The sequence below is a fragment of the Leopardus geoffroyi genome, chromosome D4 (assembly GCF_018350155.1).
Source record: "Leopardus geoffroyi isolate Oge1 chromosome D4, O.geoffroyi_Oge1_pat1.0, whole genome shotgun sequence".
NCBI lineage: Eukaryota > Metazoa > Chordata > Mammalia > Carnivora > Felidae > Leopardus > Leopardus geoffroyi.
In genome coordinates, this window is record NC_059342.1 from 29002065 (window position 1) to 29029179 (window position 27115).

The 27115-nt window shown below is 41.1% G+C and overlaps 1 protein-coding gene across 15 annotated transcripts in view; it reads left to right on the forward strand.

Moving 5' to 3' along the window:
* Nucleotides 1–27115, forward strand: part of LOC123593803 (aminopeptidase O (putative)) — a 344225-nt gene that overhangs the window by 53034 nt on the left and 264076 nt on the right. For all 15 annotated transcript variants that reach the window (XR_006710542.1, XR_006710538.1, XR_006710539.1 and 12 more), the window contains exons 4-5: nt 19235–19388; nt 26785–27030. Coding sequence is in view for 9 of the 15 variants with exons in the window: in XM_045470318.1 (XP_045326274.1) it covers nt 19235–19388; nt 26785–27030 (400 nt within the window). In the remaining 6 variants the exon portion in view is untranslated. The remainder of the gene's footprint in view (nt 1–19234; nt 19389–26784; nt 27031–27115) is intronic.

Consider the following 27115-nt stretch of genomic DNA (forward strand, 5'->3'; position numbering starts at 1 on the left):
CAAAATTGTCGTCGTAGCACGTAAGAGTTTTATATTCCACTCTTTTCACTTGTACTGTATCTTGAATTTTTTCAGGCCACTAAGTATTTTTCAAAAATATGATTTTAATGTCTGCATAATAATTTTGTTGTATATATATCAGATTTTATTTAACATTTCCACATTATCAGGCATTTTTATTATTTCCAGGGTGTTTTTCCTATTACGAATAAAGTTGCATTAAATTCCTGAGGAGATAGTGTGTATGAAATGAGATAGTGTGTATTGAGTCAAAAGTTTTGAACGTGTTTAAGGTTGTTGATACATATCTCAAGTTATTTTCCAGAAAGGTTGCACCAATTTCCATACCTATCTAGCTCTGAGGTTAACCTGGAGCTTCACCTGTCTGACAGGCAAGAGAAAGTCTCTCTTTAATTGGATCGCTTCGATTATCAGTGAGGTTGCTCCTGTCCTTGTAGGTTTCTTAACCATTTTCATTAACTATTCACTTCCTTTGCCCATTTTTTTCTGATAAATGAGCCTTAGTGAAGCTTTTTGAAAGTTTGTTTCACCTTTTAATTTGATTGGGTCTTTAAAAAATAAAGATACTGGAGCCTCCAAGTTGGTAAACGTGAAGATGCAGGGAGAGGCATGGATGTTTCGTGCATCTTCCCACGTCCCTTCTCATATGTGTCTCTTCCATCTAGCTGTTCCTGAGTTGTCTACTCTTCATCAAACGTAGCAGAGAAGTACACTGGCTGAGGGTTTCTTTGGCTCTTTGTTTCCTTATGGGGCCCCCTCATCACATAAAACTTATATTAAACAAATCTGTAAGCTCATCTCCTATATAAAAGAATAAAATAAAATAAAATAATTAATCTCGTATGATATTTGTGGAAAGTATTTTTCCTAGTTTATAATATGCCTTTTAATTTCATATAATGTTTTTGACCTAGAGGAGATTTTAATTTTTATGTAGTCAAATCTGTCAAGTTTCTCTTAGAAAGTCTTTTGTTGCTCTGAGATTCATCTGCTTTGTTCTAATATTTTTACTTAAATTTTAGTTTAATTTTTGTAATTTAATCTGTTGGCAGTTTATTCTGGTCAACTGTATGAAATGAGAACTAAACTTTTTTTTTTTTCCCAAATAGGAAACCAGTTGCTCCAAGATCATTTATTAGATTTTGCTGACTTGTAGTATCTCCTTTTTTAAAACAAAAAAATTATCTTTATTTTTGAGAGTGAGAGAGAGAGAGAGAGAGAGAGAGAGAGAAACTGAGAGGGAGAGTGGGGGAGGAGCAGACAGACAGACAGACAGACAGACAGACATAGAATCTGAGGCAGGCTCCAGGCTCTAAGCTGTCAGCACAGAGCCCCACGTGGGGCTCAAACTCAGGAACTATGAGATCATGACCTGAGCCAAAGTTGGACGCTCAACGGACTGAGCCACTCAGGCTCACCCCTCTCCTTTTTTTAAATTAAGTTTTTTATTTTAACTCCAGTATAGTTAACATACAGTGTTATATTGGTTTCAGGTGTAAAATCTAGCGATTCAACAATTCTGTGCAGTACTCAGTGCTCATCATGACAAGTGTTATCTTTTGATTTGTGAGATCTCCTGTGTCAGAAACTAGTTTTATGCATGTAGTGGAAGGTTCAGTGACTGTTTACTTGATTCCCAAGGTCAAAGCCAAACAAAACAAGCAATATATTTAAAAATTTTATTTTATTTAAAAAAAAATTTTTTTTTCAATGTTTATTTATTTTTGGGACAGAGAGAGACAGAGCATGAATGGGGGAGGGGCAGAGAGAGAGGGAGACACAGAATCAGAAACAGGCTCCAGGCTCTGAGCCGTCAGCCCAGAGCCTGACGCGGGGCTCGAACTCATGGACCGCGAGATCGTGACCTGGCTGAAGTCGGACGCTTAACCGACTGCGCCACCCAGGCGCCCCAAAAATTTTATTTTTGAGGCAACTGGGTGGTTCAGTTGGTTGAGCATCTGACTTTGGCTCAGGTCACAATCTCGCGGTTTGTGAGTTCGAGCCCCGCGTTGGGCTCTGTGCAGAGAGCAGAGCCCACTTCTGATCCTCTGTCCCCCCTCATTCTCTGCCCCCTCCCAGCTCACGTTCTCTCTCTCTCAAAAATAGTAATAAAAATAATTATAATTTTAATTTAAAAAGTAAGTAAATTTTTACTTTTAAAAATTGGTCACATTTACGTGGCTCATTTGGAAATGAACAAAGGACCGGGGTGCCTGGGTGGCTCCTTTGGTTAAGTGTCCTACTTAGGCTCAGGTTAGGATCTCACAGTTTCTGAGTTCGAGCCCCACGTCAGGCTCCGTGCTGACAGTTCAGAGCCTGGAGCCTGCTTCAGATTCCAGGTCTCCTCCTCTCTCTGCCCCTCCCCCACTCACACTCTGTTGCTCTCTCTCTCTCTCTCTCTCAAAAATAAATGTTAAAAAAATTAGAAAATTTTTTAAACAAATGAACAAAGGACAAGAAAATTGCAATAAAGTTACCTTTTTTGCTCCTAATTTCCACCTACCCAGTAATTGTTCCCCAAGGCAATCAAGGTGACCAATTTTCTTTGTGGATGGTATAGTTTCTCCTTTTTTGTTGCACAAATCATAACATGCTATACACCTTTTTGTATTATGCTTCCTCCTCTAGAATAAATGTGTCTTATAGCTAATCTTATATCTGAACATAATAAAGAACTTCCTCATTATTTTTATGACTACAGAGTATTCTGTAAATGGATGTTTCACAATTTAGTTAACTGATAGCTCTTGACTTCACTCTTTATCAAATAATAAATTAAATGAGCATTTACTTCTCTCCTCTTCCCTTACCACATTCCCCAGTTTTAATTAATACAGTTTGTGGTTTGGGACTGATATTATCTTTATATTTTGTTTTTGTATTATACCTCATTCATTTAAGCCTTGTTCATGAGGTGTGACAAATATATATCTCTGTGTAATTAATCAGCCCCCCTATGAAGATGTAGACTCTTTCTGTTCCCCTGGAAATTCCCCATGCCTTTGCCATCTCTCCTTAAGTCATTTCTCCCCAGCCGCACACCAGTCTCCCACTGCTCTGATTTCCATGTCTCTGCGTCTCCTGTGGATTCACATAAATGGACTTATTCTTTCATGTTGGGCTGCTTTTGCTCTGCATGTTTGTGAGTTGCATCCATATTGTTGTTGGTGTCAATAGTTTACTTTTTTATTATTTTTTTATTAAATTTTTTTTTAATCTTTATTTTTGAGAGAGAGACAGAGCGCGAGCAGGGGAGGAGCAGAGAGAGAAGGAGACACAGAATCCGAAGCAGGCTCCAGGCCCTGAGCTGTCAGCACAGAGCCTGACACGGGGCTTGAACTCACGAACCGTGAGATCATGACCTGAGCTGAAGTCTGATGCTCAACTGACTGAGCCACCCAGGCGCCCCAATAGTTTACTCTTTTAAGGAAATTGGTTGGGGGGGGGGGGAGGGGGCTTGGCTGGCTCAGTCGGTGGAGCATATCTCTAATCTCAAGGTTGTGAGTTTGAGCCCCATGTCGGGGGGTGGACTTTGCTTGGAACATTGTTGTGTTTTTAAATAAGATAATTGCTGAGTAGTCACCCATTATATGAATGAACTGCAGGGGTTTTTGTTTGTTTGTTTTTTGTTTTATCTGCCCACCTGGTGAGGGACATTTGAATTGTTTTTGACCATCACAGAGCATATGCTGTGGACATTCAATTATAAGTCTTTTTGCGGATATAGGTTTTTATTTCTGAGTAATCGTGGAGTAGAATTGTGGGATCATATATGTATATTTTAACTCTGTAAGTATCTGCCAGACTAGTTCCAAAGTGATGGAGTCATTTTCTGTTCCACCAGCAGAACACGTGGTGTTGTCAGTCCTTTTAATTTTAGCCCTCCAGCTGGTGGTAAAAAACTTCTCCTTGTGGCTTTAATTCACATTTCTCTGACGGCTAATGATGGTGAGCAACTTTTCATGTGCTTTTTGTACATTCCTATATCTTCCTTTAAAAAAACATCTCTTCAACTCACTCATTTATTAAATGTGGGTTTTTGGTTGTTTTTATTATTAGATTGTGACAATATTTTATATACTCTAGATATAAGCCTTCTGTCTGATATATGTATTGCAAATACACTCTTCCAGTCTGTATGGCTTGCCTTTTCATTTTTTACTAGTAGTCTATAATATAACACTGATTTTCCTTAGAGACGTTTTGTTCTGTAGTAATTCCATTACAGATTAAGTTGTTTCTGTAACAGTTTCTTGCAATCCTTCCTCATCTTTTTTATCTCATTACTTTGTTGTCTTTTGATCTCACTATGTTCCACTGTCTCAGCCTGTTGCTTTCGCGTGGTTTTTTACTATTTTTTTAATAGAAGTTATATCTTGTATCATAATTGGAATGCCAGTTTGCTGAACTTGTTTGGGGTCTTGTAAATTGACTTCCAAGGCTTGTTCTTCCTCTGAGTCCTTAGAACAATGTTTTCTTTGACCTTTATTTTGAGGTTTTTTGTTTTTTGTTTTTTGTTTTTTAATAGTGTTCATGGCTTTCCTCTCTGCTATGTACCAACAGACAGGATAAAGTCTATGGATTTCCCTGCATTCCATTCACTGTCTACTTATATGCTGCCTAAAACCCTCTCTCTGTTAATCACAGGAGAGGTTACAAAGCACACCGCTCCTTTATCCAGGCTCTGGTGCCTTCTTGCAAGTTGTCTAATGAACTTCTGCTGGGCTCACACAGGATCTTTTTCTACCCTCCCTATGTGGTTCCGTGACATGCTGAATTGATTGAGTATATGAAATGCCACAGCCTCAAGCAGGCACTGATACCTGAACTCCTCCAGGCTCTGTGGCTGCCTATTGTGGTTTACTTGTGATAACTACACTTCCTCGGATGCTGTGTGGCTCTCCCTCCTCCCACTTCACCAAGGCTACATACTTCCTCATTCATAATTTGGCTCTGCAGTTCAGATATAAAGGCTGTGTTTGGCAGTGTTTCTCAAACTTGAGTATTATTTGTCTTTTTAGAGGGGAAAAAAAAAATCCCCTGATTCACTGGAGTTGACTTAAATTACTTGTTTTAGAATGATATTTTAGAAAGTATAAATAGAAGACTGGGTATAAACTTTTACATAATATATGTTATATTACATTATGGATATATTATTGATGATATATATTATTATGATATATGTGATATGGTCAGTATATTTATTATTATATATTTCGATAATATTTGTTATATATGTTGTTATTATGTAATAACTCTTACACATCTATAAAGCCAAAATCAAATATAAACTAAACATAGACCAAACTATTAAATCAATGAAATTCAAATTAGCAACTTAATTTAATGTAAAGATTATTATTTCGCTGAAATGAAATTGCCCCTCACTATAACTGTAGTGTGGACAGCTCCATGAAGGTTCTGTTGAGATTATTGTGCGTCTTCTACCCTGAGCCACACAAGGATCTTGTCCTCCACCGCTTTTCTTCCACGTGTTGTAAAGCTTTTGTTTACACAGCATACTATTATGTCATCTAGTCCTTATTCACCAAAAACATCATCCTTATGTTCTTTTCTCGTTATCTTTCAATAATTAAAGCAGTTTTGCATGTCCCTGTGCAATCATATACACTAGTGCAGATGTAAACTGTGAAATTGTTTACCAGTACTCAGTTATATCTGGATGATCCAGCCTGCTTGCCAAATCTGGCCTGCTACCTGTTTTTGTAAATAAAGTTTTACTGAAACATGGCCATCGCCTATGGCTGCTTTCGTGCTACAGTGGCAGAGCTGAACTGTTGTGATAAAGATTGTATGGCCTGCAAAGCCTAAAATGTTTATTAACTAGCTTATTACAGAAAAAAAGCCTTCTGACCCCTTTCGTATCTGTCTATAATTGTCTATTTGAAGATTATCAAAATTAGAACAAGAATTGATTTTAAAATTTTCATGGAAATTTTTCATGCCTGCAGGAATATATCTGAGAATCTTTTTTTCAGAATTAACCAATTCAGGGCAGAGTTGTAATAAAGGAGATGCCTACTGGGATTTGCTTATGTTCATACCACTTACACTTACGTGATATCATGGAGTAGACTTTACCAATTCAAACTGAGAAAGGATTGACTGAGACAAGGAAAAATACTCATACTAATACCTAATACTGCAGTTCCCCTACAGACCACAGCTGAGGTTTTCCAAAGGACAACCGGAAAAGAGTACTAGCAGAGCTCTTTGCTAGTTCCAAAATGGCTATCTCGAGGATGGAATAATGCCTCCAAATTTCTGTGCGCTCCCTAGAGAAAAAGGGTATGTGGCTACAAGATGATACTACTTCCTTTCTAAGTTATGTTTTCTAGATTGTAGAGTGGTCTCCTAGGTCCTCCACTCTGTTGTGCACAATGCCCTTTAAAACGACGAGCTCCCCTAAAAAACATGAGCGGAAAACTGGGCCCCCAAGTCACAGTTGCCATCACAGTGACACATCAGCGTGATTAGCACATTTGGCAGGCACCAGCTGATTTCCCGAAAGAAGCAAAGCACCTGGGAGCAGCATAATGTAATGAGGCAGATAACAGCAACAGAAATGACAGCAGCCTTTGGGCAGGGGACAGACATCGGAAGATGGACCTCTGAGCCCTTGCTACAGGAGGGAAATCATTCCTCTTCGCTCTTTACAAAAAGGAGACTAATGGTTTAGATTGCAGCATGATGACCATCATAAGAATTTTATTAGCTCAGAAGTCACTAGCCTTTTTTCAAGAAGGCTACATCAAAGCTATCGATTTAGATTGGCTGGTTTGGCCCCTTTATTATTTAACTTCCCCAGCATAATTTCATTTGGGCAGATAGAAATGTTAGCTTGTATGTTACGTTGGCCTCTGTTGCCTGCCAAAATGTAGCTCAACTATTATGCACAGAGACCCATTGCCCCCCAAAAGTGCTTTGTATGTAATAGGTGCTCAATACTTGCTTAAAAAAATGTGTTCTGTATAATCAGATAGAAGTTCATGGAAGGAGCATTTAAAAGCACTACTGAATAGTAACAAAAAAGATTTCGGGGTCATTTCTGTACTTACGCTTCTGTTTAGAGTTTATGCCTTTTTTCCTAGGCTCAATAGATAATAAAAGAAAAAAGAACTGGCACAACATTCTTATTTTTCCCTGTTCTGCAATTCTTTTGTTTAGTTTAGTTTTATTTTATTTTTGTAGAGTCTAATTTAGTTTTATTTTTGTAGAGTCTAATTTAGTGTATTCCTACTAACTAGATAAATAAAACATTCCACTTATTTTTCATGGAAAGCCTGATGTAAATGAATAAAACTAACCTAAGCTGCTTACAAAAGTAGGAGAAGAAGCATATGAACAAGAGAAAGGTGTTAAAAACTCTATGTGCCCTCGCATAGTATCTGATTTCATTTTTCTGTGCAAAAGTAAGAAACTGTAGACATTACTTCATCCTGGGCAAAATGCTACTCTGGCCTGCCCAATAGACTAAGTCTCTGACATTCTCTCTCTTGACTTTGTGTGGGGAAATTCCAGGAAAAAGCCAGGATTTCAGGGTCCAGACCCTCCTGTGTGCAATTGAAAGCCAACTTTCTTTCCTCTTGATGGCTCAAAATGAGCAATACTACTTAGACTGCTCCCACAGTATGCAACCAGGAATTACGTATAAGGAAATGATAAAGTAAAAGACGTTTAGGAATGGTTATGATTAAGAGTTTTCACCACAAAGAGAGAATGCAACGTAGAGAAAGCTCCTTGTTTCTAGAACTGAGGAAACTGTATTCTGAGCTAGCACACATACATATGTTTCAAGGGATAGGAGTACAGAGTGAATGCATTCACCTTTTCCTCTTTAAAAAGCTCCTGGTGATCGAGACAGTGTTGTGCTCTGTTACATCCCTCACTTTAAGGCCTCACGTCATGTCTCAGCACTTTCTAAATCTTTGTCCATTCATTCTTCTCATTTGTGACTTGCTTCTGACTGGCTCTTGCTTGCCCTCCTCGTGCTGTACTTATCATATTTGGCATACGGGAAGTCATCATGATGTCTTTTGGGTAATGATGATTACAACAGGCATGGACCGATTCTTTTTGCTATGGATTTTTGTCTTAGGCTTGACATTCATGAATGTTCTCATGTGAATAAAGTTCTCAAGTGTACCTGTGACCATCTGGAGCAGTATGATTTGGTGCCTGGTTTGGTGACCCATTTGGTACTTAAGTTTAAGGGGAACTGGGTAATCTGTGTCACAGGTCAGAATGGTGGGTGAGATGTGGAATAACAAGCCTGGTGAAATGCGATGTATTCCTTTAGGTATTCATTAACCGCGAGGGAAAACCTCAAAACCAATGGAGGTACTTGTGTTCTCAGTTCAGTAGGTGGCGCTCTTTTACCTGGTTCACAAGAATGATCTTGAAGGTCATTCTCTTCGGGGAGTCCTGTGCCGCAGGCAGTACCATGTTGCGGGGAAGGAAACCCGAAGCCCTGCTGGGTGGCATCAGTGCCTGAGAAGTGGTGGCATGACCTGGCACTTGGCCCTGGTTAGGCAGTGCTGGTGCATACCAGCCCAGGGCATTCTTACTGTCTCCTTTGTTCTGGTGCCAGTTCCCGCCCTTGAGCAACAGCAGAGAAGAACTAACGAAAGACAGTCACGCTATGGGTATTCAAGAGGGTGGCACTAGCTCATAAAACCAGAACGTGTAGACTCAGCAGCTCAAAAGTACTGAAAGAGAAAGGGCTGGGGTTTGCTGAAAGACCCAAGCACTGGACAGGCAAGCCAAGAGAGGAAGAGCAACCCAAACCGGGACCTTTCCCTCCTTTTTATTTATCTGTGATTATTAAAAAAAAAAAAAAACACAACACGTATATAACCTGCGCATTGTGTATGGTGTGACTATCTCTATACACATAAAAATACACATTTTCCTTTATACGCATGTCCCTATACACCTTACTAAGCACCTTTAATTTGTAATACAAAGATACTGCAAAATCATAAAATAGCTTGATGCATGGAATAATTTGGGCAGGAAATTCTGAAATTAAGAAGAGGGGCTGGAGAAAAAAAAATCAGTCGTGAGGTAGGAAACAAGCAGGGGCTACAGAAGAATTGAGGAAAGAAACCTGATATGTTAAGTAAAAGCATGTATCAATCTGATATTTCCAAATGCTTCATGTTATTTGTCTAACCTACAGTGGAAGGGTTTAAAAGATAAAGTGAGAGCTTTTAATAGGAAGAATTTAAGTGCCTGTTTTAATTTTCAGGGAAAACAATAACTCCTTAAATAACAAAAAAATTCTGTGAGATGTTTAACTTTGCAAAGATAAATTATCTGCATTTGCCTCTAGAAGCAGGGTGGTTGTGGATGGGGTGGCTGTATTTTTACAGTGTGTTTTGTATTTCCAAGACTCCCCTAAGAATAGGATAATGACTTTTCATATATTTTGTATTTAATTCACTATTAGTGGGCATAATTGATGTGTCAAAATGACTACAGTATCTTAATTTTCTTCTGCTTTTCTTTTTATAAAAGTGATATTCCCAAATAATGAGCAAGGTTTTTTACAGGCTTAGTGTAAAAAAGTTCTCTCTGCCTCCATGGGCTGATTCCATCAAATTCTTCCTTTTTCCTCTTTCCTCTTCCGATGGAGGAAGACTGAACCTTTAAAACCATTCGTAGGACGGTGTTTTAAAATGTGATAAATAAGAAAATAATTAAGGGAATTGTTTTAACACTCCAGTTATAAGAATTTTTAAAACTAAATTTTGAACTGCCTCTTATGATTTAAAAAGTGACCTATTTCAAATCCTTATCATACCTACAAAAAATACAATCATCTTCAAAGAAAATTTCAGTTCCGTTCTGGACACGAACAGGTCTATTTGGATCTTATAGCAGCTGCTATTGTGATCATAAGAACAATACTTGATATGATGTATCTGTCTTACCCGTGAGACCATCGGAGTATAAGAATTTTCCACCCTTAGTAAGTTCCAGTTTGAGGAGGTGGTGAAGGGGTATTCAGGAGCTTTCTGAGGAGGCCCAGAAGGGAGGCAAGATGGGTGGCTGCTCAAGCCTGCTTGGTTAGGGAGTGCCACTTCCTCTGGGCCCCTTCCTACCTCCCCCCTCCCTGTTAGTCTTGCTAATGAATCCGGCCTGGCCGTGAAATCATCCAGTGGTGTGATGGGCTTCTGGCCTTTGCAGAGGAAAAACTCTGGGTTAATTCAAGTACAGCGTGTTCTCTTTGTTTTGCAGCTGGTGTAGCAAGGGAGTCTAGGGCAAGTGGATTGAATCAAAAAGGAAAATGAAGGCATTCACTGTCTGTTTCATCGAGGATGGCTCATTTAAAGTAAACACCATTTAAATAGTCTCCAAATGGCCCATTCTATATGAAGTCATACAGGATGCCCCCTTTGGGCTGTCATTCTCCTTTAAATGGATCGCTTTGTGTGCACTGCGTTTTAATGCCATTCAACCTTAAACCCCCATATGTGGGCCTCATCAGGCCACAGGCTTTGGTGCACATGTGGCAGCCATACCTTCAACATTCTTTGTCTCTGTCTCCAGACAGTCAGCCCAAGCAACAGGGGGAGGTAGTTGTAAAGACAACAGCAGTTAACATTTCTTCAACACTTATTATGTGCCAATTACTATGTCGAGTGATTTCTATATATATTATCTAATTTAATCCTCACATAATCCTATGAGGCAGATACTATGATTATTCCCTTGTTATAGATGAGGAAACTGATGCATAGAGAGATTAAGCAATGTGCCCAAACTGGTAAGTGTGGCTCAGGGAGTTGGACCCCAGCAGTCAGATTCCAGAGCTGGAACTCAATCAATGGACATATTCAGAAAAAATAAGCTCTCATCAATTCTCTTTGCAAGGTAGGCTTATCCCAAACAATAGATAATCCAGAAATTATTTCTCTTTGTCTTTGGAATGCATGCTCTGCTTTCTGGGGCAGTATTTCCACCTTGTTACTTGCATTTTTTGCTGTTGGGTTCGAAGATGAGATCAGGTATTCCTTGAGCAGCTAGCTCCCTGTGGCAGTGGGCAGTCTTCATACAAGATTGGGCTCAGTGGAATAATCCATTAACAGACAACCCCAATGAGACTTTTCTACCAGACATGCCCTCATAGTAAGAAACTAGTAAAAACCTCCCCCAGAGAACTGAAAGCGTTCAGTTGTCACAGTGGTCGCTCCAACATTCACCCAGGGTTGGGCAAGAAGCCCAGGGCTGGACAGCTTTGGGGAGCCTCTGTGAAGGGTCCAACAAGGGTCTTTGGGAAACGCGTTTCTAGCCAGTTTTTATTTGGCCCAGCGCATTGATCCGCCCCTGTTTAACCGTCACTTGGTAGCCTAGAGAAACTTTTTTGCTGTTAAGGCTCGAAATATGAAACAGTTTATTCTAAATGACCTCCACTAAGTAAAGGAACTTTAAGAATCTTAAAAAATGAAAAATCCTGAGGATCATATAGAAGAAAATCATCTTGAACATTTAAGATATGGGTTTGAGTGATATTTTCTTTTTTTTTTTTTTTTTAATTTTTTTTTTTTCAACGTTTATTTATTTTTTGGGACAGAGAGAGAGAGCATGAACGGAGGAGGGGCAGAGAGAGAGGGAAACACAGAATCGGAAACAGGCTCCAGGCTCTGAGCCATCAGCCCAGAGCCTGACGCGGGGCTCGAACTCACGGACCGCGAGATCGTGACCTGGCTGAAGTCGGACGCTTAACCGACTGCGCCACCCAGGCGCCCCTGAGTGATATTTTCAATACATCCTGCCCCTGCCTCCCAAATCCTTTCTTTCCATTGTTTAACTTCAGAGAAGACTACAAGGGAGCAGTGGGAGTTTGGATATATTTTTGCTGGGCTTGACTGAGGTTCTGCTATCACTTTTGCTATCTCACTCCCAAACTTCAGGTCGTTTAAGGTTTCTGCCCGAAAAAAATAAAATAAAATAAAACAAACACATTGATCTCTCCCTCTTCCCTGCCACATCTCTTTCTGGCTTCCAGTGCCCTCCCCACATCACCTCTAGGATACAGACATTCCAGTAAAGGCCCTGGGACAGGATGTGATTGGGCCCTCTCTGTGACCTTGTATAGGCATCTAGCAGAAACCACTTATTCCATTAGCACTGTTCTCTCTGGAAAGCAGTTCTAGTTCTTGCTGTTTCCAGAAGCCTCCTCTTGCCCATGTGCCAGTTGTATGGTACAAGAACCAAAGAGACAGCAAACATCAGATCAAAACTTCAATGCAGAGTGTAGGGAGAAAGCCTGTTGTGTACACGGTTTCCTCTCTTTTCCCTCCCAGCTTTACTGAGATATAATTGACATATAACATTGCTTAGGGTGTACAACGTCATGATTTGATATCTGTATATACTGCAAAATGATTACCACAATAATGTTAGTTAACACATCCTTCACCCCATGTAATTACATTTTTTTTGTTTTAAGAACTTTTAAGATCCACTCTCTGATCAACTTTCACATATACAATACAGGATTGTTAACTGTAGTCACCTTGCTGTACATTACACCCTGTGAACTTATTTCTCTTGTAACTGGAAGTTTGTTTCCTTTGACCACCTTCACCCATTTCTCTGCCACCTCCCCTGCCCCCCAACCCCTGGCAGCCACCAATTTATAATCTGTCTCTGTGAGTTTGACGATTTTTTTAGATTCCACAAATATGTGAGGTCATTCAGTATTTGTCTTTCTCTGTCTGATGTGTTTTACTTAGGATAATGCCTCCAAGGTCCACCCATGTTGTCAAAATGGCGGGATTTCCTTTTTTTTTTTTTATGGCAAGTAGTGCTCCATTGTGCGCGTATACTTCACTTTCTTTACCCATTCATGTGTCGATGGACACTTAGGTTGTTTCCATGCCTTGGCCTTTGTAAAGAACATTGCAATGAACATAGGAGTGTAGAAATCTCTTTGAGATAGTGATTTCATTTTCTTCAGGCACAAACCCAGAAGAGGAAGTGCTGGATCGTATGTTAGTTTTATTTTTAATTTTTTTGAGGAACCTCTATACTCTTTTCCACAGGGCTGCACCAATTTACACTCCCAGCAACAGTGCACAACAGGCCCCTTTCTCTGCTCCACATTCTCACCAAAACTTGTTGTTTCTTGACTTTTTGATAGTAGCCATTCTAGCAGGTGGGAGGTGATCTCTCACTGTTGTTTCGATTTGCATTTCCCTAATGACTAGTGATGTTGAGCGTGGTTTCATGTACCTGTTGGTGATTTGAATATCTTCTTTGGAAAAATGTCTATCCAGGTTCTTTACTCATTTTTAATCGTGTTTTTTGTTGTTGAGTTGTAGGAGTTCCTTATATGTTTTGGATATTAATTCCTTATCAGATAGGTGGTTTGCAAATATTTTCTCCCATTCTCTAGTTGCCCTTTGATTTTGTTGATGATTTTTGTGGGTTGTTTTTTTTTTTTTTTTCTGTGCAGAAGCTTTTTAGTTTGATGTAGTCCTGCTTGTCTAGTTTTGCTTTTGTTGCTTGTGCTTTTCATGTCATATCCAAAGAGTCATTGCCAGTGCTTTATTCTTAGAAGGACTTTCTAATAGGTTAGTACCTCTTCCTTATCTCTAAATTGCCTCTTACTTCTGAGTTGTATGTTATCATTTCAGTATAACCTTAGGACCAAAAATATTGTTCTTTTTTCATTAGTTGACTGATTATTTTTATTTTTTTATACTAAAAAGGCACATATTCAAAGAGTGAAATAGTTCTATTGGGTTTATTATACTCCTCCCCAAAATACCTCTACTGTATTTCTTCTGTTTCAGAAGTAACCCCTTTCACATCTTTTAGCTGATTATCTGATATATATGTCCATGTTGTTCAGTAAGATGCAGGACTGTTCAGGTTGATCTTCCCACTCTGGCAGGTGAGGATTTAGCTCTCTCCATGCCCTCGTAACACACATACCCCCTTCCCCAAATCCCATCGTCCCGATGTAATAAATTTCATAACCTTGATTAGATCAATGTTCTTCACATCATTATATCTATGTTCTTAGAAGCTGAGTCTTGTACAGCTTTGATTATGTTATTGTTTCTGTACAACATGTTAGTTTTTCATGGCGTTAATCATTGTTTTATTGTTTGTTTTTCCTATTTGCTTAGTATTTACCAACCCCAGAGGTGTTGAAAGTTGTTTCAATCTTCTAAGGTGCTCGAATACATCAAGTTGCCTATCAATTTCCTCCTGAAGCAGTCTTTCCCAGGGTCCTGGAATCTGCTGCAGAGCTGGGTTACCCTCTCTGCTGGGCGCATAGCTGGCGCCTGGGATCACCCTTCTCCATTAGTCTACAGATTCCCTGTGCTTCTCTCTTGTATTGGCTTGTCTGCCTTCCTCTTGGTTTACTATATCTTTGTGAAGCATATTTTACATACTTAAGTAGCTTCCAGAGAATAGGATACGTGGGAGGTGAATTTTTTGTGAAACTGCATGTCTGAAAATGTCCTTATTATATGTTGATTTTTTTTCCTTCTTTTTGGAAGCTTGTGGAATCTTGTCTTTGTCCCTAGGGTTCTAAATTTCAAAATGATGTATCTTGATGTAGATTGATTTGTATCTAGTGTCCTGGGTTATGTGCCCTTTCAATCTGGAAACTCATGGCCCCTTAAATTTGAGGAAATCTTCTCAAATTTTTTAACTGATGATTTTTTTCCCTTTCTCTTTTCTCTGTTGTCTTTTTCTGGAGCTTCTATTACTTGGATATTGGGCCTGCGGAACTGGTTTCTATTTTTCCCTCTTTTTTTTTTTTCTTCTTTCGCTACTTTTTGGGAGATTTCCTCAGCTTTCCATTCCATCTCACACCTTTATTGAATTTTTCTTTTCTTCTATCGTGGTTTTAATTCTCTTTACTTTGGAATGCTCCTTTTTTATATTATACTCTTCTTATTTCAGCACTGCAATACTTAGCAGTGTATACTTAGTGGGTATATGTTTGGTGTTCTTTGAAGTTTTCTTCTCCTCGCAAGACCACTGACCTTCAAGTTGCTCGTTTTCATCTCTGTTTCACGTCAGAGGCTTTCTAGATGTCCTGGAAGTGCTTGATTTGTCTGTAGGCATTCAGGAGTAGGGACTAAAATACTGACCGGAAGCTCTGTGCCCACGTAGGGCTTCTCAGCTGTGAGCTAGCTTCACTATAGGCTGATCATAGGACACCTCCAACTTAAGTCTCCTTAGTTGCCTTCTCTTGGGCTGTTCAGCTTTTTCATTCCTCTGCCTGGAGGGTAAAAGACTGATTGCCTGCACTCTGGGAACCAAATGAGAAGCTGGCTGGTGGTCTCAGCATCTGATATGCATATGTTCATCTAATCCCATTTATTTGCCTTCAACTGTGCCAGTTTCCTCCCTTCTTCCCCACCCCCACCCACAGCCGCCCCTAGTCTAGAGGCCTTCTCTCTTACTCTCTATAGAAAACAAATCTCCAGTTATTTGCTGGGGTGTTGTGGGGGGCAGTATGGGGGAGAACTAGCACAGGTGTGTGGAGTAGGGGAGTCCATCTGGGGATCTAAGCCCTTCTTAGATGGTCATTCAGCCAGGCCTGCTTAGTTTTGTGCTTCTTCCACCCCCAGCTTTCTGGGGTTTCTAGAGGATAAAATGAGGTGGCTCTTGTCTTTCTCCGTTGCCAACTCAGGATTCAGATCGGCTGCGTCATTAGCCCTGCCTCCATCCGCATGGTAGCTTCCAGTATTTTGCAGCTACTGTCTCCTATCTTATTCTCCCTGTTCTTCTTGGTGTATGGATTTTTTTTTTTAATCCTTTTACGGAGTGCCTGTCTGGCTCAGTCATTGGAGTGTGCGACTCTTGATCTTGACATTGTGAGTTGGAGCCCCATGTTGGGTGTAGAGATTACTTAAAAATTTTAAAAATCTTAAAAAAAAAAAAAAAATCCTTTTACTGTCCTTTAATTGGGCTTTGGGAGGAGGCAAAAGTAGCTTCATGTGTTCAGTCTTCCATTTTTACCTGAAAGCCTCACCATTGCCATTTATCGAATGCCCAGTGTCTGAAGTTTTTAAAAGGAAAATTCAATGGCCCACGGTAAACACTGCAAAGTGTACGTCACAGAAAGCATGACCAGACCACAGCCCTTTGATGAAAAGAATTTTGTTAGTCAAGATTTTTCTTTTAAACTGAGGCTGTTCCAAAGATTTAGTTCCTCACCCACAACTCCTTTCCCCTTCTTTCATCTCCAGCCTCCCCTCAACCTCTCATCGTGTTCGGTCCAAACTGAAGGTCTTCATGGAGCAACCATGGGGCGGCATCAGGTTGCAGGGAATGAGGTAGTTAAGGGAAGGTAGGAAAACGAGGGAGGTGGGCTCAGTGCAGCGTGTCATGCTGAGTCCGTGTCATGCTTTTATTAGGTCTGCTGTGACTGTCTCTACCCTCTTCTTACTGGCTGGGGATCAGAGCAGCTGTTCTCTTTAAAGCTGTGGCTTTCTTTCAAGCTGAGTAGAAGCTACACACATCACCGGATTGGCTCCAACATCACTGGATTTGGTTGTCTCTTTAAAGAGGAGTGTGCCTTCAGCTTCTTAGAGTGGCTGTTCTGACTCCAGAAGCAGGATGAACTTACAAACAGGTTTGGGAGCATGGCTGCCTCTGTGATGGGTTTCCAGTAGTTCTGAGTATGCCCTTCTATATTCTTTCATCAAATATCTCCTCCAGTGACTTCCAAACTTCATGTCCTATCATACTTATTCAAACTTGATATCATAGTTTTTCTTTATGTTTAAGCCTTTGTTTTCTATTTAAATTTTTTTCTTAAGATTTTATTTTATTTTGGGGTGCCTGGGTGACTCAGTCAGTTAAGCATCTGACTTTGGCTTAGGTCATGAATCTCACGGTTCATGGTTTGAGCCCCTCATCGGGCTCTGTGCTGACAGCTCAGAGCCTGGAGCCTGCTTCAGATTCTGTGTCTCCCTCTCTCTCTCTGCCCTCCCCCCCCCCCGCCCCCCGCTCATGCTCTGTCTCTCTCTCTCTCAAAAATAAACAAACATAAAAAAAAAAGATTTTATTATTATTTTTTTAATGTTTATTTATTTCTGAGACAGAGACAGAGCACGAGCAGGGGAGGGACAGAGAGAGAGGGAGACACAGAATCAGAAGCAGGCTCCAGGCTCTGAGCTGTCAGCACAGAGGCCAACACGGGGCTCGAACTCACAAACCGTGAGATCATGACCTGAGCCGAAGTCGGTCGCTCAACTGACTAAGCCACCCAGACACCCCAAGATTTTATGTTAAGTTTATTTTGAGAGAGAGCGGGCGCGTGCAAGTGGGAGGAGGGGCAGAGAGAGAGAGAGAGAGAGCTCTGCTGTTAGCACAGAGCCCAACGCAGGGCTTTATCCCACAAGCCATGAGATCATGATACAAGCCAAAATCAAGAGTTGGACATTTAACTGACTGAGCCACCCAGCTGGTCCAGATTTTATTTTTAAGTAATGTTTACACCCAACATGGGGCTTGAACTTACAACCCCAAGATCAAGAGTTCTGTGCTCCACTGACTGAGTCAACCAGGTGCCCCTAAAATTTTGTTTCTTTGGATCTAAGTTGGTAGTTTCAGGGGATAATAAATAATGACCCCTCTAGCTTTTGGAGTTTCAAATGACTTGAGAGACAGAGAAGACAAGCATAGGGAGATCGAAATCTAACCTTTATTATTGATTTTTACAGGTAAAACACTTTGAAAAATGTCATGTTAGGTCTGCTGGCCAATGTGGGCATGTTACTATTTGACTCTGAATTTGACATCTTATCCACTCACTGATCATATTGGACAATCACAGGCCACTCCATGAGTGTATGGCCCTCTAAAACTTTTAACAAGAATGACAAAGGGGCGCCTGGGTGGCTCAGTTGGTTAAGTGTCCGACTTCGGCTCAGGTCATGATCTCACGATCTGTGAGTTTGAGCCCCGCGTCGGGCTCTGTGCTGACAGCTCAGAGCCTGGAGCCCGTTTCAGATTCTGTGTCTCCCTCTCTCTCTGCCCCTCCCCTGTTCATGCTCTGTCACTCTCTGTCTCAAAAATAAATAAACATTAAAAAAAATATATATTTACTTAAAAAAAAAATGACAAGAATAGCTCCTGCAAAAGAATTAGTATGGGGCTGAAAGAGAGGCTAGGGCTATTTGAGTAATGGAAATTCCCTACATGGAACATGAGGAAAGGAGAAGTGTGTTCCACAACAAGAGGTGATATGAATTCTCCTTAAGCACATCATCAATTTATAGCAGATGCTCAGGAAAAAAAAAAAATACTGTATTAGATCAGGTTGTAGGGTGCATTCAGATATCAGAAACAGTGAAAGCATTTTCCCATCGTAGAAGTAAGAAGTATAGTGTTATAAGCTATCAGTCATTTGTTTTTTTTGTAAACACCTTCACTATGTTTTGGCCTAAGTGGAACGCACACCCTTGGCTGGGGTGGGGAGCCTCAGCTGAAATTCCAGGCCTGTTACAAACTAGCTGGGAGTCCTTGGCTCCCCTGAAACTCTCTAGGCCTGGTTTTCATCTGCTCCTTAAGGAATGGGGGAGCAGCCCAATACCTGAACAGATAAAAAGGATAAGGGATAAACCTAAGCTTCCACAGCTAATTAGTTTCAGAGTTGGAACTAAAACCCAGGTATCTTCCTTCCCTGGTCTCTCCATTCTCTACCATATCCATTTTAGATGGACTTAAATTGAATTTAGACAAAATAGTTTAGCAACACAGTAGTGATCATTCATGTGTTCATTTCTTCATCTGTGTATTCAGCAGAGCATCTTTTTTTATGCCAAACACTGCTCTAGGCAATATGTATGAACAAAAGATGTTCTTGTCTCTATAGCAGCATACAGCCTGTGCCCTTTATGTGTTTGTAGCCCTTACGTGACCATCTCAAGTACTGCCCTTTATTTATAGCCTCATTTGAAGTGCTTCAAACTGATCCCTGGTCTTTAAGGAGATACAAACTTCCTTAGCTGCCCTGAAACCGTCATCCCTCTAGGCTCTGCCTGAGAACTGCAGTGATGCCCCTTCAGTAGATATGACCCATCTCCAGGAGTAGCTCATGCCATCTTATCACACAAATTCTTTAAGTGCCTAAAGCGAAAAGGTACAGAGTGACGTCCAGAACCATTCATTGGCCTCATTATGGTTTTTCTCCTTCTGTTTATAGGGTGCTCAAGCTGGCATTACTATGTAACCATGCCGATGCCGGCCTCCACCTTCACAATCGCAGTGGGATCCTGGACAGAAATGAAGCCAGAGACCTGCTCATCCAATGATCTGGCAGCAGAGAGATCTCTGTCACCTTCCGAGGCCGACTTCAGGTTGGTATTTGGGAACTTGCTGAAAAACAAACACTTAAGGGAGCAGTATGATGCATTTATTCCAAGCACTGGGAATGTGAGTCATCCCTGCTGAGAAACTAAACCAAAATATGATTAATCAAAGCAGGAAAACCCTACTGGGAGGGAAAGGGAGTTGAGAGGCAGAAATGTGGGCATATTGTTTATGCAGAAAGAAAGAAAAGAAAAGAAGTATATATGAAATCCGCTGTGAAGTCAGGTGAAATATTTTTATGTGTTTGGTTAAGTCAACAGAATCCTCAGATTCAATGCCTTCCCTCCTTCTACACTTTTTAATTTTGGTTTTCAATGCCAATTTGGTCAAAAACACAATAAAGAGGAGTTGCTTGTCTGCTGGATTACTTTGTAGGCCACTCTACTGTTTTCGTTCCAAGGACTGCTGTTAGCAGTGCGTTTGTAGGGGTGGCCCTCCGTCAGTGGGGCTTGTCAGTCTGCTTTGGAGCACAGGACACAAGGTAGCTTGTCACAAGGTCATGGTTACAAGTAACCTCCTGGGTTAGGACTCCATTAACTTGAGTAGTGATTCCTTCTTTTTCAAAGTGGACCAGAGAAAATCAGTTTAAAGTGTTTAAAAATCAGCGTGGGCCATTGGATATTCACTTGCAGCTTCCCCAGACCTTCAACTGTTTCTAGCTTTGAGAACCAAAAGGGAGGAAGGGAATGGACATAGGAGGTACGAAGTGTCCAAATTGTGCATTATTGCATCATGCTTCATTCCTGGGACTTGTACACCCAGCTTAGTTTAACCACTTTTCCTGTTTATACACAGTCACTATGTCCAGTACCTTCTGGTAGAGAAAGCCCAGAGTAAACCAACCAAGGTACGCTTTTAGTGCAAATTCCCTTGTGTTGGTTGTGTTTTGCCATGTTGTTTCCACTCTTACTGCAGTGGTTGCAGTGGTGGTTGGTACTGTTAGGACATAAAGCCATTGAGCCCTCTCCTATGACAGGCATGTCTTACCGCTTGCATTTTGGTTTTTGGAGGAATGGAAGGGATTTCCACTTCCTGTTTAGTAACTTGCCTATTTTGGACTAGTCTTCCCTGAGCTATACACAGTATCCTAGATTGCTTATTGGATTTTACTTATGCACTCTTGGGAAGAGGAGAGTTGTGGATAGAAGTGACACATATTACTTTCATGTGGGAATACTTACTTGCACGTGAGACCCTTTCCTGCCATTGAGCTCAGAGTAGGCCAATGTGGCCTACTCTGTTTTGGGTGGCAAAATTTCTGCATAGGGAGGACAGGTGCTCTAGAGAGTTAGTGCGATCCTCAGTGGACTTGTTAGGAGCAAGAAATAAACTTTTTTCTGTTGTTAAGCTACTGAAACACTGAGGATGTTTGTTATTGCAACATACCCTAGCCTATCCCAAAATGATAGAGAAGTCATTGGATGCTTGAAATCAGGAAAAGTCTTGACTTAAATGTCATCTTGATTAGTCCTGAGGATAAGCCTATAAGATAGATAGGCTTTATTATCTCCATTTTATAGATAAAGGTTTTGAGGTTTTAGACAGCAATGTGTCCGTGTTCATATCTCTACTGAGTTACAACACCTGGATTCCCATCTGGGCTTGATCCCCTATAGAAGTGATTCAGAATCTTTCCTGGGGAGTTTTAAAGACTGTGTATAATGTCCATGCCTTACTTGGAGTCTGATCCACCTTCCCACCTGGAGAGTCACTGCCATGTCTGAGTCACTCTTATTGATTGGAATGAGTTGCCTTGGAACGGAAGATAGAAATTGAGAATTCTGCCTTTGAGCATGAGGGTGCTGTCCCTACTGGTTGGGTAGGTTTCCTGGGGCAAAGCTGTACTGTGCTGCTCTGTAGAATAAAGACTTTGCTTGGGGTTGTCAAATTCTTCATGATGAAGAAGCACTGTGCTCTTCTTCACCTACAGCCTCAGGGCTGCTTGACTGTTAGAGGAGGTGTGCAGTTGAAAACCGTGCGCTGTAGTGCAAGGCAAAGAAAGACATTTGTTATTTTTTCCTTCTAGCCATATTCCCAGGGATACGAGGTTGGGGAGCGGGCAGGACCACTTCTTATGTGCTCTGTCTACTGCCCGTAACAACGGAGATGGCTTTTCACTTTGCGCCCATAATTGTGAAGGAGGAAGCCATGGCCATTTCCATTGGGCATTCTGGGAAGAGATGGCATCTGAAATTCCTGTTGGGGTTCAGGGGAAGGGGATGTTGTCCTTTAGAGTTTATAGCCAGCTGAGACACCATAGAAGGAGAGCACAGTAAAGGTTTTGTTACTGACAGAAGCTGGACTTGGGAATACTCAGGTATACAGTCACAGTGGGCTTTCTAATACTCCATTTCCAAACTAGACAAACTTACCCGTACAGTTACCTGCCTACCTGGACTGCTTCCGGCCTTCACAACACAGATACACGCAGCCTGCCTCTTGGCCAAAAAGTACCCCGTCTGTGGGCAAGCAGATAGGAAAAAAGGCAGCCCAGAGTGGCCAAGCCAATCAGAGCAGCTGGAGAGAGGTCAGAGGTGCCACTCCAGGGGAGCATGTCCTTGTGTGGAGAGGCCTGAGGAACGGAGTCCTTCCCACACTCCCTTCCATGTCTGACATGCTATGACTAAGTTTTCCCTTCATTTATCACTGTGCTTGTCTATCAAAAATGTACTGCTGATAAAATAATAGCTTGCATTTGCTTAATCCTTCCCTGGCTGCGTGCTTCATGTGTGCTGTCTTTAGTCATCAGAGGGTAGCTTTGTGTTTTTATCCATTAAATCTCTGGCTCCATGCTACGTTTGCCAACAAAGGTACTCTGAAGTGCCAACTGCAACAGTGTTTTCGGTTATGTTCACATCTGGTCCCCTTGCTTTCCCCACCCCCCTCTTCTACTTCAAACCTTCCCAAGACCACCAGTTCAATGCACGTAAATGTAACTTTTATAGGGGCCTTATATACCACAGGCTTTCATTTACCTAAAGTGTTCATCTGGGTCCCAGAAATTTGGCCAAAGTATTGGTCACTGAACTTTTGATCACTGTTCATGTGGGCTAAATTATAGGAAGAACATTCCCTCTTCCAGCTCAATTCCACACGTGCTCCAGCCCACTCTGGGTGAGCATTTTCATAAATACGTTAATTAGAAGGCACTTAGGTAAACCATTGAAAGTTTTATTAATTTTCTTCGGCTGCAATATAACCTTCTCTGGCCACAGAGGAATCTTTTTATTATGTTTAACCTCTGGAGGCCTTTGTTAAAGCATTGTCTTCGCTTTGGGCCCATACAGTTTAAGCATGACACGGAAACTTGGATAAAGTCCAGAGGAACTCAGGAAAAATGATTAAAAGCGTGGAAAATAGGCACCACAAAGAAAAGGCATTGAGGTTGCTCATCCTAAAGAAGGGAAAGCTTGGGCAGGGGGCGGGGGGAGGGGGGGGAAAGCAGTTTTCTTTAGAGTTGTGGAGTCTGTGGAAAGTTGCCTTGTGAACCTTGCAGGGTGAGGCCCTATTTCTGTGTCTTTGGAAGGCTAGGAAAGAACGAATGATATATAAATCATAGGGGAAAATGCCAATTTCCAGTACACGCTTTGCTGTAGAGAAGCCTTTCCAAATCTTCCTGGCTTGGTTTGATTTCTCCAGCTCTAGCTCCCTGGTATATTTCAGCTTTCTGGCTTTTATTGTACATCCTGCATTTTGCTTTGCATTATATGAGAATTCCCCTAGGAAATGCATCCAGCTTTCAGATATGACTGCATCACTGCGTATGTATTGTCATCATTGCCAACAGCTCACTGGTGGCTGGTGGTGGCATTTTGAACACTTGTGATTTTTACGGTATGCAAGCATCTACTCTGCTTGCTAAAATATGTTAATAAATTGTCCAAACATCTTAGAGTGTCATTGTATATACCAGAATTTTAAATTTTTTCTTCCATTAAAACTGTGAACTCTTCAAAGGTAGGGTCAGAAATTTATTCCTACGTGTATACGTGGCACACCTTTGGGGTGCCTCGAGTAGAGCAAGAATGCAGGAAATCATTACTAAATGATTGAGTTGAACTGTCAAAAAAGGACCTGCATCTCTAAGGGAAATTTTGGTGATTCCTTTTGAGCCTATGACAGGGAAATGTCTTTGTCAGCTAGTTTCCATACATCTCATTCTGGAAACAAGAGGAGGACCAGAGGAGAACCTCTGTAGGCAGTGTCCAATCTTGTGATTCTGAATAAAACCTGGTCACTCTTCTTCCTTGGAAAGACCTCATGTGAAATGATTTCAGCCCAGGAATCGCAGGAGAGGGAACCAGTGGTCTGGTTCCCATCATTTACCAACCTAACATTTATTTCACCAGTTCTTCCCACTCTTGGCAATATTAATGGGCAATATTGACAAGGAGGAGCAGGAAACCAGAGAACCACAGAGCAGCTGAGCTCAGCTTCTAGAAAAATCTAGGATCCAAATTTACTCAAGAAGATTAACGGAGTATGTGGGGAAGGAAGGTCGGGAGGGAGGAGCTTGTGGTGACTCACGATGTGATGAAAAGAACAGTTCTTATTCCTCAGGAATGCTGTGTGGATTAATTGGGATAATGCACATGAAGTGTTCAGAACAGTTCTTGGCACACAGTGAATGTTCAATAGCAGTTGTGGTAGGAGTTATTGTTTACTATTCTTAATTCTCATCAGTATGGATTATTTATAAATAACAATCAAGCATTATTATTAATCTTTAACTATTAAAATGTTTACCCTGATTATGAGCCTGGGCACAGGGAATAGCTATTTACAAATGCTTGACTTGCTGATGATACTAAGAGTGGGTTGGAGCAGGCACAGCTATAGAAATGAACGGTCGAAGGTGAGTGTGAGAAGAAGCATCTTTGAGTTCATACTGCTTTCATAGAGGACTATTCATGACTTCATAAATGTACAATATGAAGAGGGGCGAGGGCCTCATGTGGAGAGTTGTCAGAGAATCACAGTACCAGAAGAAACCTTGTAAGCCATTTTTTTTGTTTGTTTTTAATGAAAGTATAATTAACATGAAACAAAGTGCACAGATTTTAAGTCTGAGTTTTTGCCAATTGTTTACACCCTAAACTAATAGAGGACGTTCCAGCATCCAGTAGTTCTCTCACCTCCTTTCCGGTCAGTTCCTCCCCTCCCCCTGCAGCCATTTTCATGAGACCACATTAGAGATGAGAAAGGGGCCCTGGGCACTGAGTTGCTTGCCTCACATCACAGTTAGCCCGTGTGAGAACAGCCACTGAAGCCCAGCTTTCCTGATCCCGACGTTGGAACTTATGTGTGGCCTTCCCTGATGCCATGTACATTTTTATTGGGAGAGCCTTAATAGTCTCATTTATCTATAGGTTGATTACCTTAAAGTCCTGCATTTTCTCCCAGGCTTTGATTATTAAAAAATGGTGCTAATACACACAACTGGAATAACCTTCATTCCCCCTGGCTAGTGCCGTTCATGTCCAGAGAGAATTTAACTCACCTTTTCTCTTCAACAAGTTGACTTTTTTTGATACCTCAAATTATTTTCTGATCTTTCTTGGCTGCAGGAAATAGTCTGGCCCTGTGGTATGTGTCTAGATAGGCCAGTGGAATGCCTCGTTGCGAAATTGTGCTTTGACACATAGAATTTAAACTTATGCCCCACCTTTGTACTGAAGATGCCTCCGCACCTCCAGTTTCTCTATTATCTAATGTGCTCTGAAAGTTTTTCAGGAAGTGTAAGCTTTAATTATTATAGCCCGTTATATCCCTATGTAAGTATCTTAGGTGGTTAACTCAATAAATGGCTTTCTTTTTTATTTTATTCATTTATTTATTTAGAGAGACAGAGAGCACGTGAGCAGGGAAGGGGGTTGGAGAAAGAGAAGGAATCTTAAGCAGGCTTCATGCTCAGCGTGGAGCCCGGTGTGGGACTTGATCCTTCTACCCTGGGATCATGATTTGAACTGAAATCAATAGTCAGACACTCAACCAACTGAGCCACCCAGGCACCCCTTAATAAATAGACTTCTTTACTTAATGAGACCTTTGAATGTATACACCAGTACAGTACTTGTCATTAGGTGGACATTTGAAGCCTTTTCAGGTGAATGTTTACCAACAGGCACCTTTAGTCACTTTCTCCATAAAGCAAGGTTATCAACCCAGGGGCTTTGGCTAGCATTCAATGTCAATAATTATATTCTCCCTGTTGCCTTATCCTGGCAGAAGTGTTTATGGGTCTCCACCCATTTTTCTTACCCTCAACAGCGGTGAAATGTCACTGGTGCTGGAAGCTGTGTTCTATGCACCAGGCTGTGGGAGGGCAAGGCTCATCTCCATAGCTGTGTGGATCTCCTTGGGCAGTGCTGGCCTTGGATAAGTGAAAGCCACTTCAGAAACTTGGAGAGGAATTATTGTTGTGGCCTGCCCCTATTGGGACATGCCAGCATTTTAAGGTTTTTCATTATTCACTGTGAATCCAACAAGCACCCATAGGTAAAATTATAATTTGTAAATTAAAATTAGAGGGGTTTTCCATTGTGTTTGAATAAAGGACGTGCTAACAGGCAAAAAAATAGAGTTCCCTTTGATGTGGGTTTCTTTGGGTAGATGAGTTCTCTCGAGGCCTGTGAGTCAAGTTCTAGGAATTCTTTTTCAGCTCCACCTTTGACAGAATAACTGGCAGCGATCAGATGGTACAGGCTGAGCTCTGATCTGTTTCCTTAAAAGGTTGATTCTGTTCAATTTGTATCAAAAGTGGATTGGGGAAAATAAAAAAGTGTCTCTGTATTCCATAAGAGCACAACTTCTGATGGCTTTTAACATGAGCATCTGGATTACTTTTTTAGTAAAATGGACTGGGTTCTTTTGGAAAGTCGAAACCTGTTCTGTCATTTGGTTCATTTTTTATTCTAGGAAATTCTAGAATGGGATCTTTAATTTGGCTTTGCACCATCCTTGCCTTTCTAAGTTATGAACTGTTTCTGATTTGGAGATTTTTTTCCATGGTGATACTTGAAAAGCACATTTCTGAGGGGCAGAAATTTTGCTTTTTATTTTCGGGAGGGGGTTGTTTTGTTGTTTTGAGGCTTGGGAGGTTTTCCTTGTTTACTCTAAAATAAGTAGGAAAATCTACTTTCACTTAGTTTAGATTGAAGCTACTCGGTCAATTCAGCACATCAATAAGTATTTTGACCTATAGTTTTTCACTGCTGCAGAGAACAGACAAGCCAAGAATTCCATTGAACTGTCTTGATCGTGAGCCCATCTGAACTGCCGTCTCTTAGAAGTTGTGCATGTCTGTGAGAGTTCCCCACCTCCATGGCAAGAATAAACCTGATTTACCATAAAGTGCATCTATTTATTTCGTGTTGTTCCCAGGTATGTTGGCATTTGTGGTCACGTGGAATACCCCTGCCGCTTCCAGAATCCTTCTGCCACCACCCAGGAAATTATTCCTCATCGGGTCTTTGCCCCACTGTGCCTCAAGGGTGCCTGCCAAGAGACCCTTCTGCAACTGGTCCCTCCTTGCCTCTCAGCAGCACACCGTGTCCTGGGAACACACCCATTCTCCAGGCTGGACATACTCATCGTCCCCGGCAATTTTCCGAGTCTGGGGATGGCCAGGTACGTTGTTCTATTGTGGCACTTGGATAACATGCTTTGGACATCCTTTGACTATTTCTTGCTTTCCCTGGGCTCTGTCAGGGCT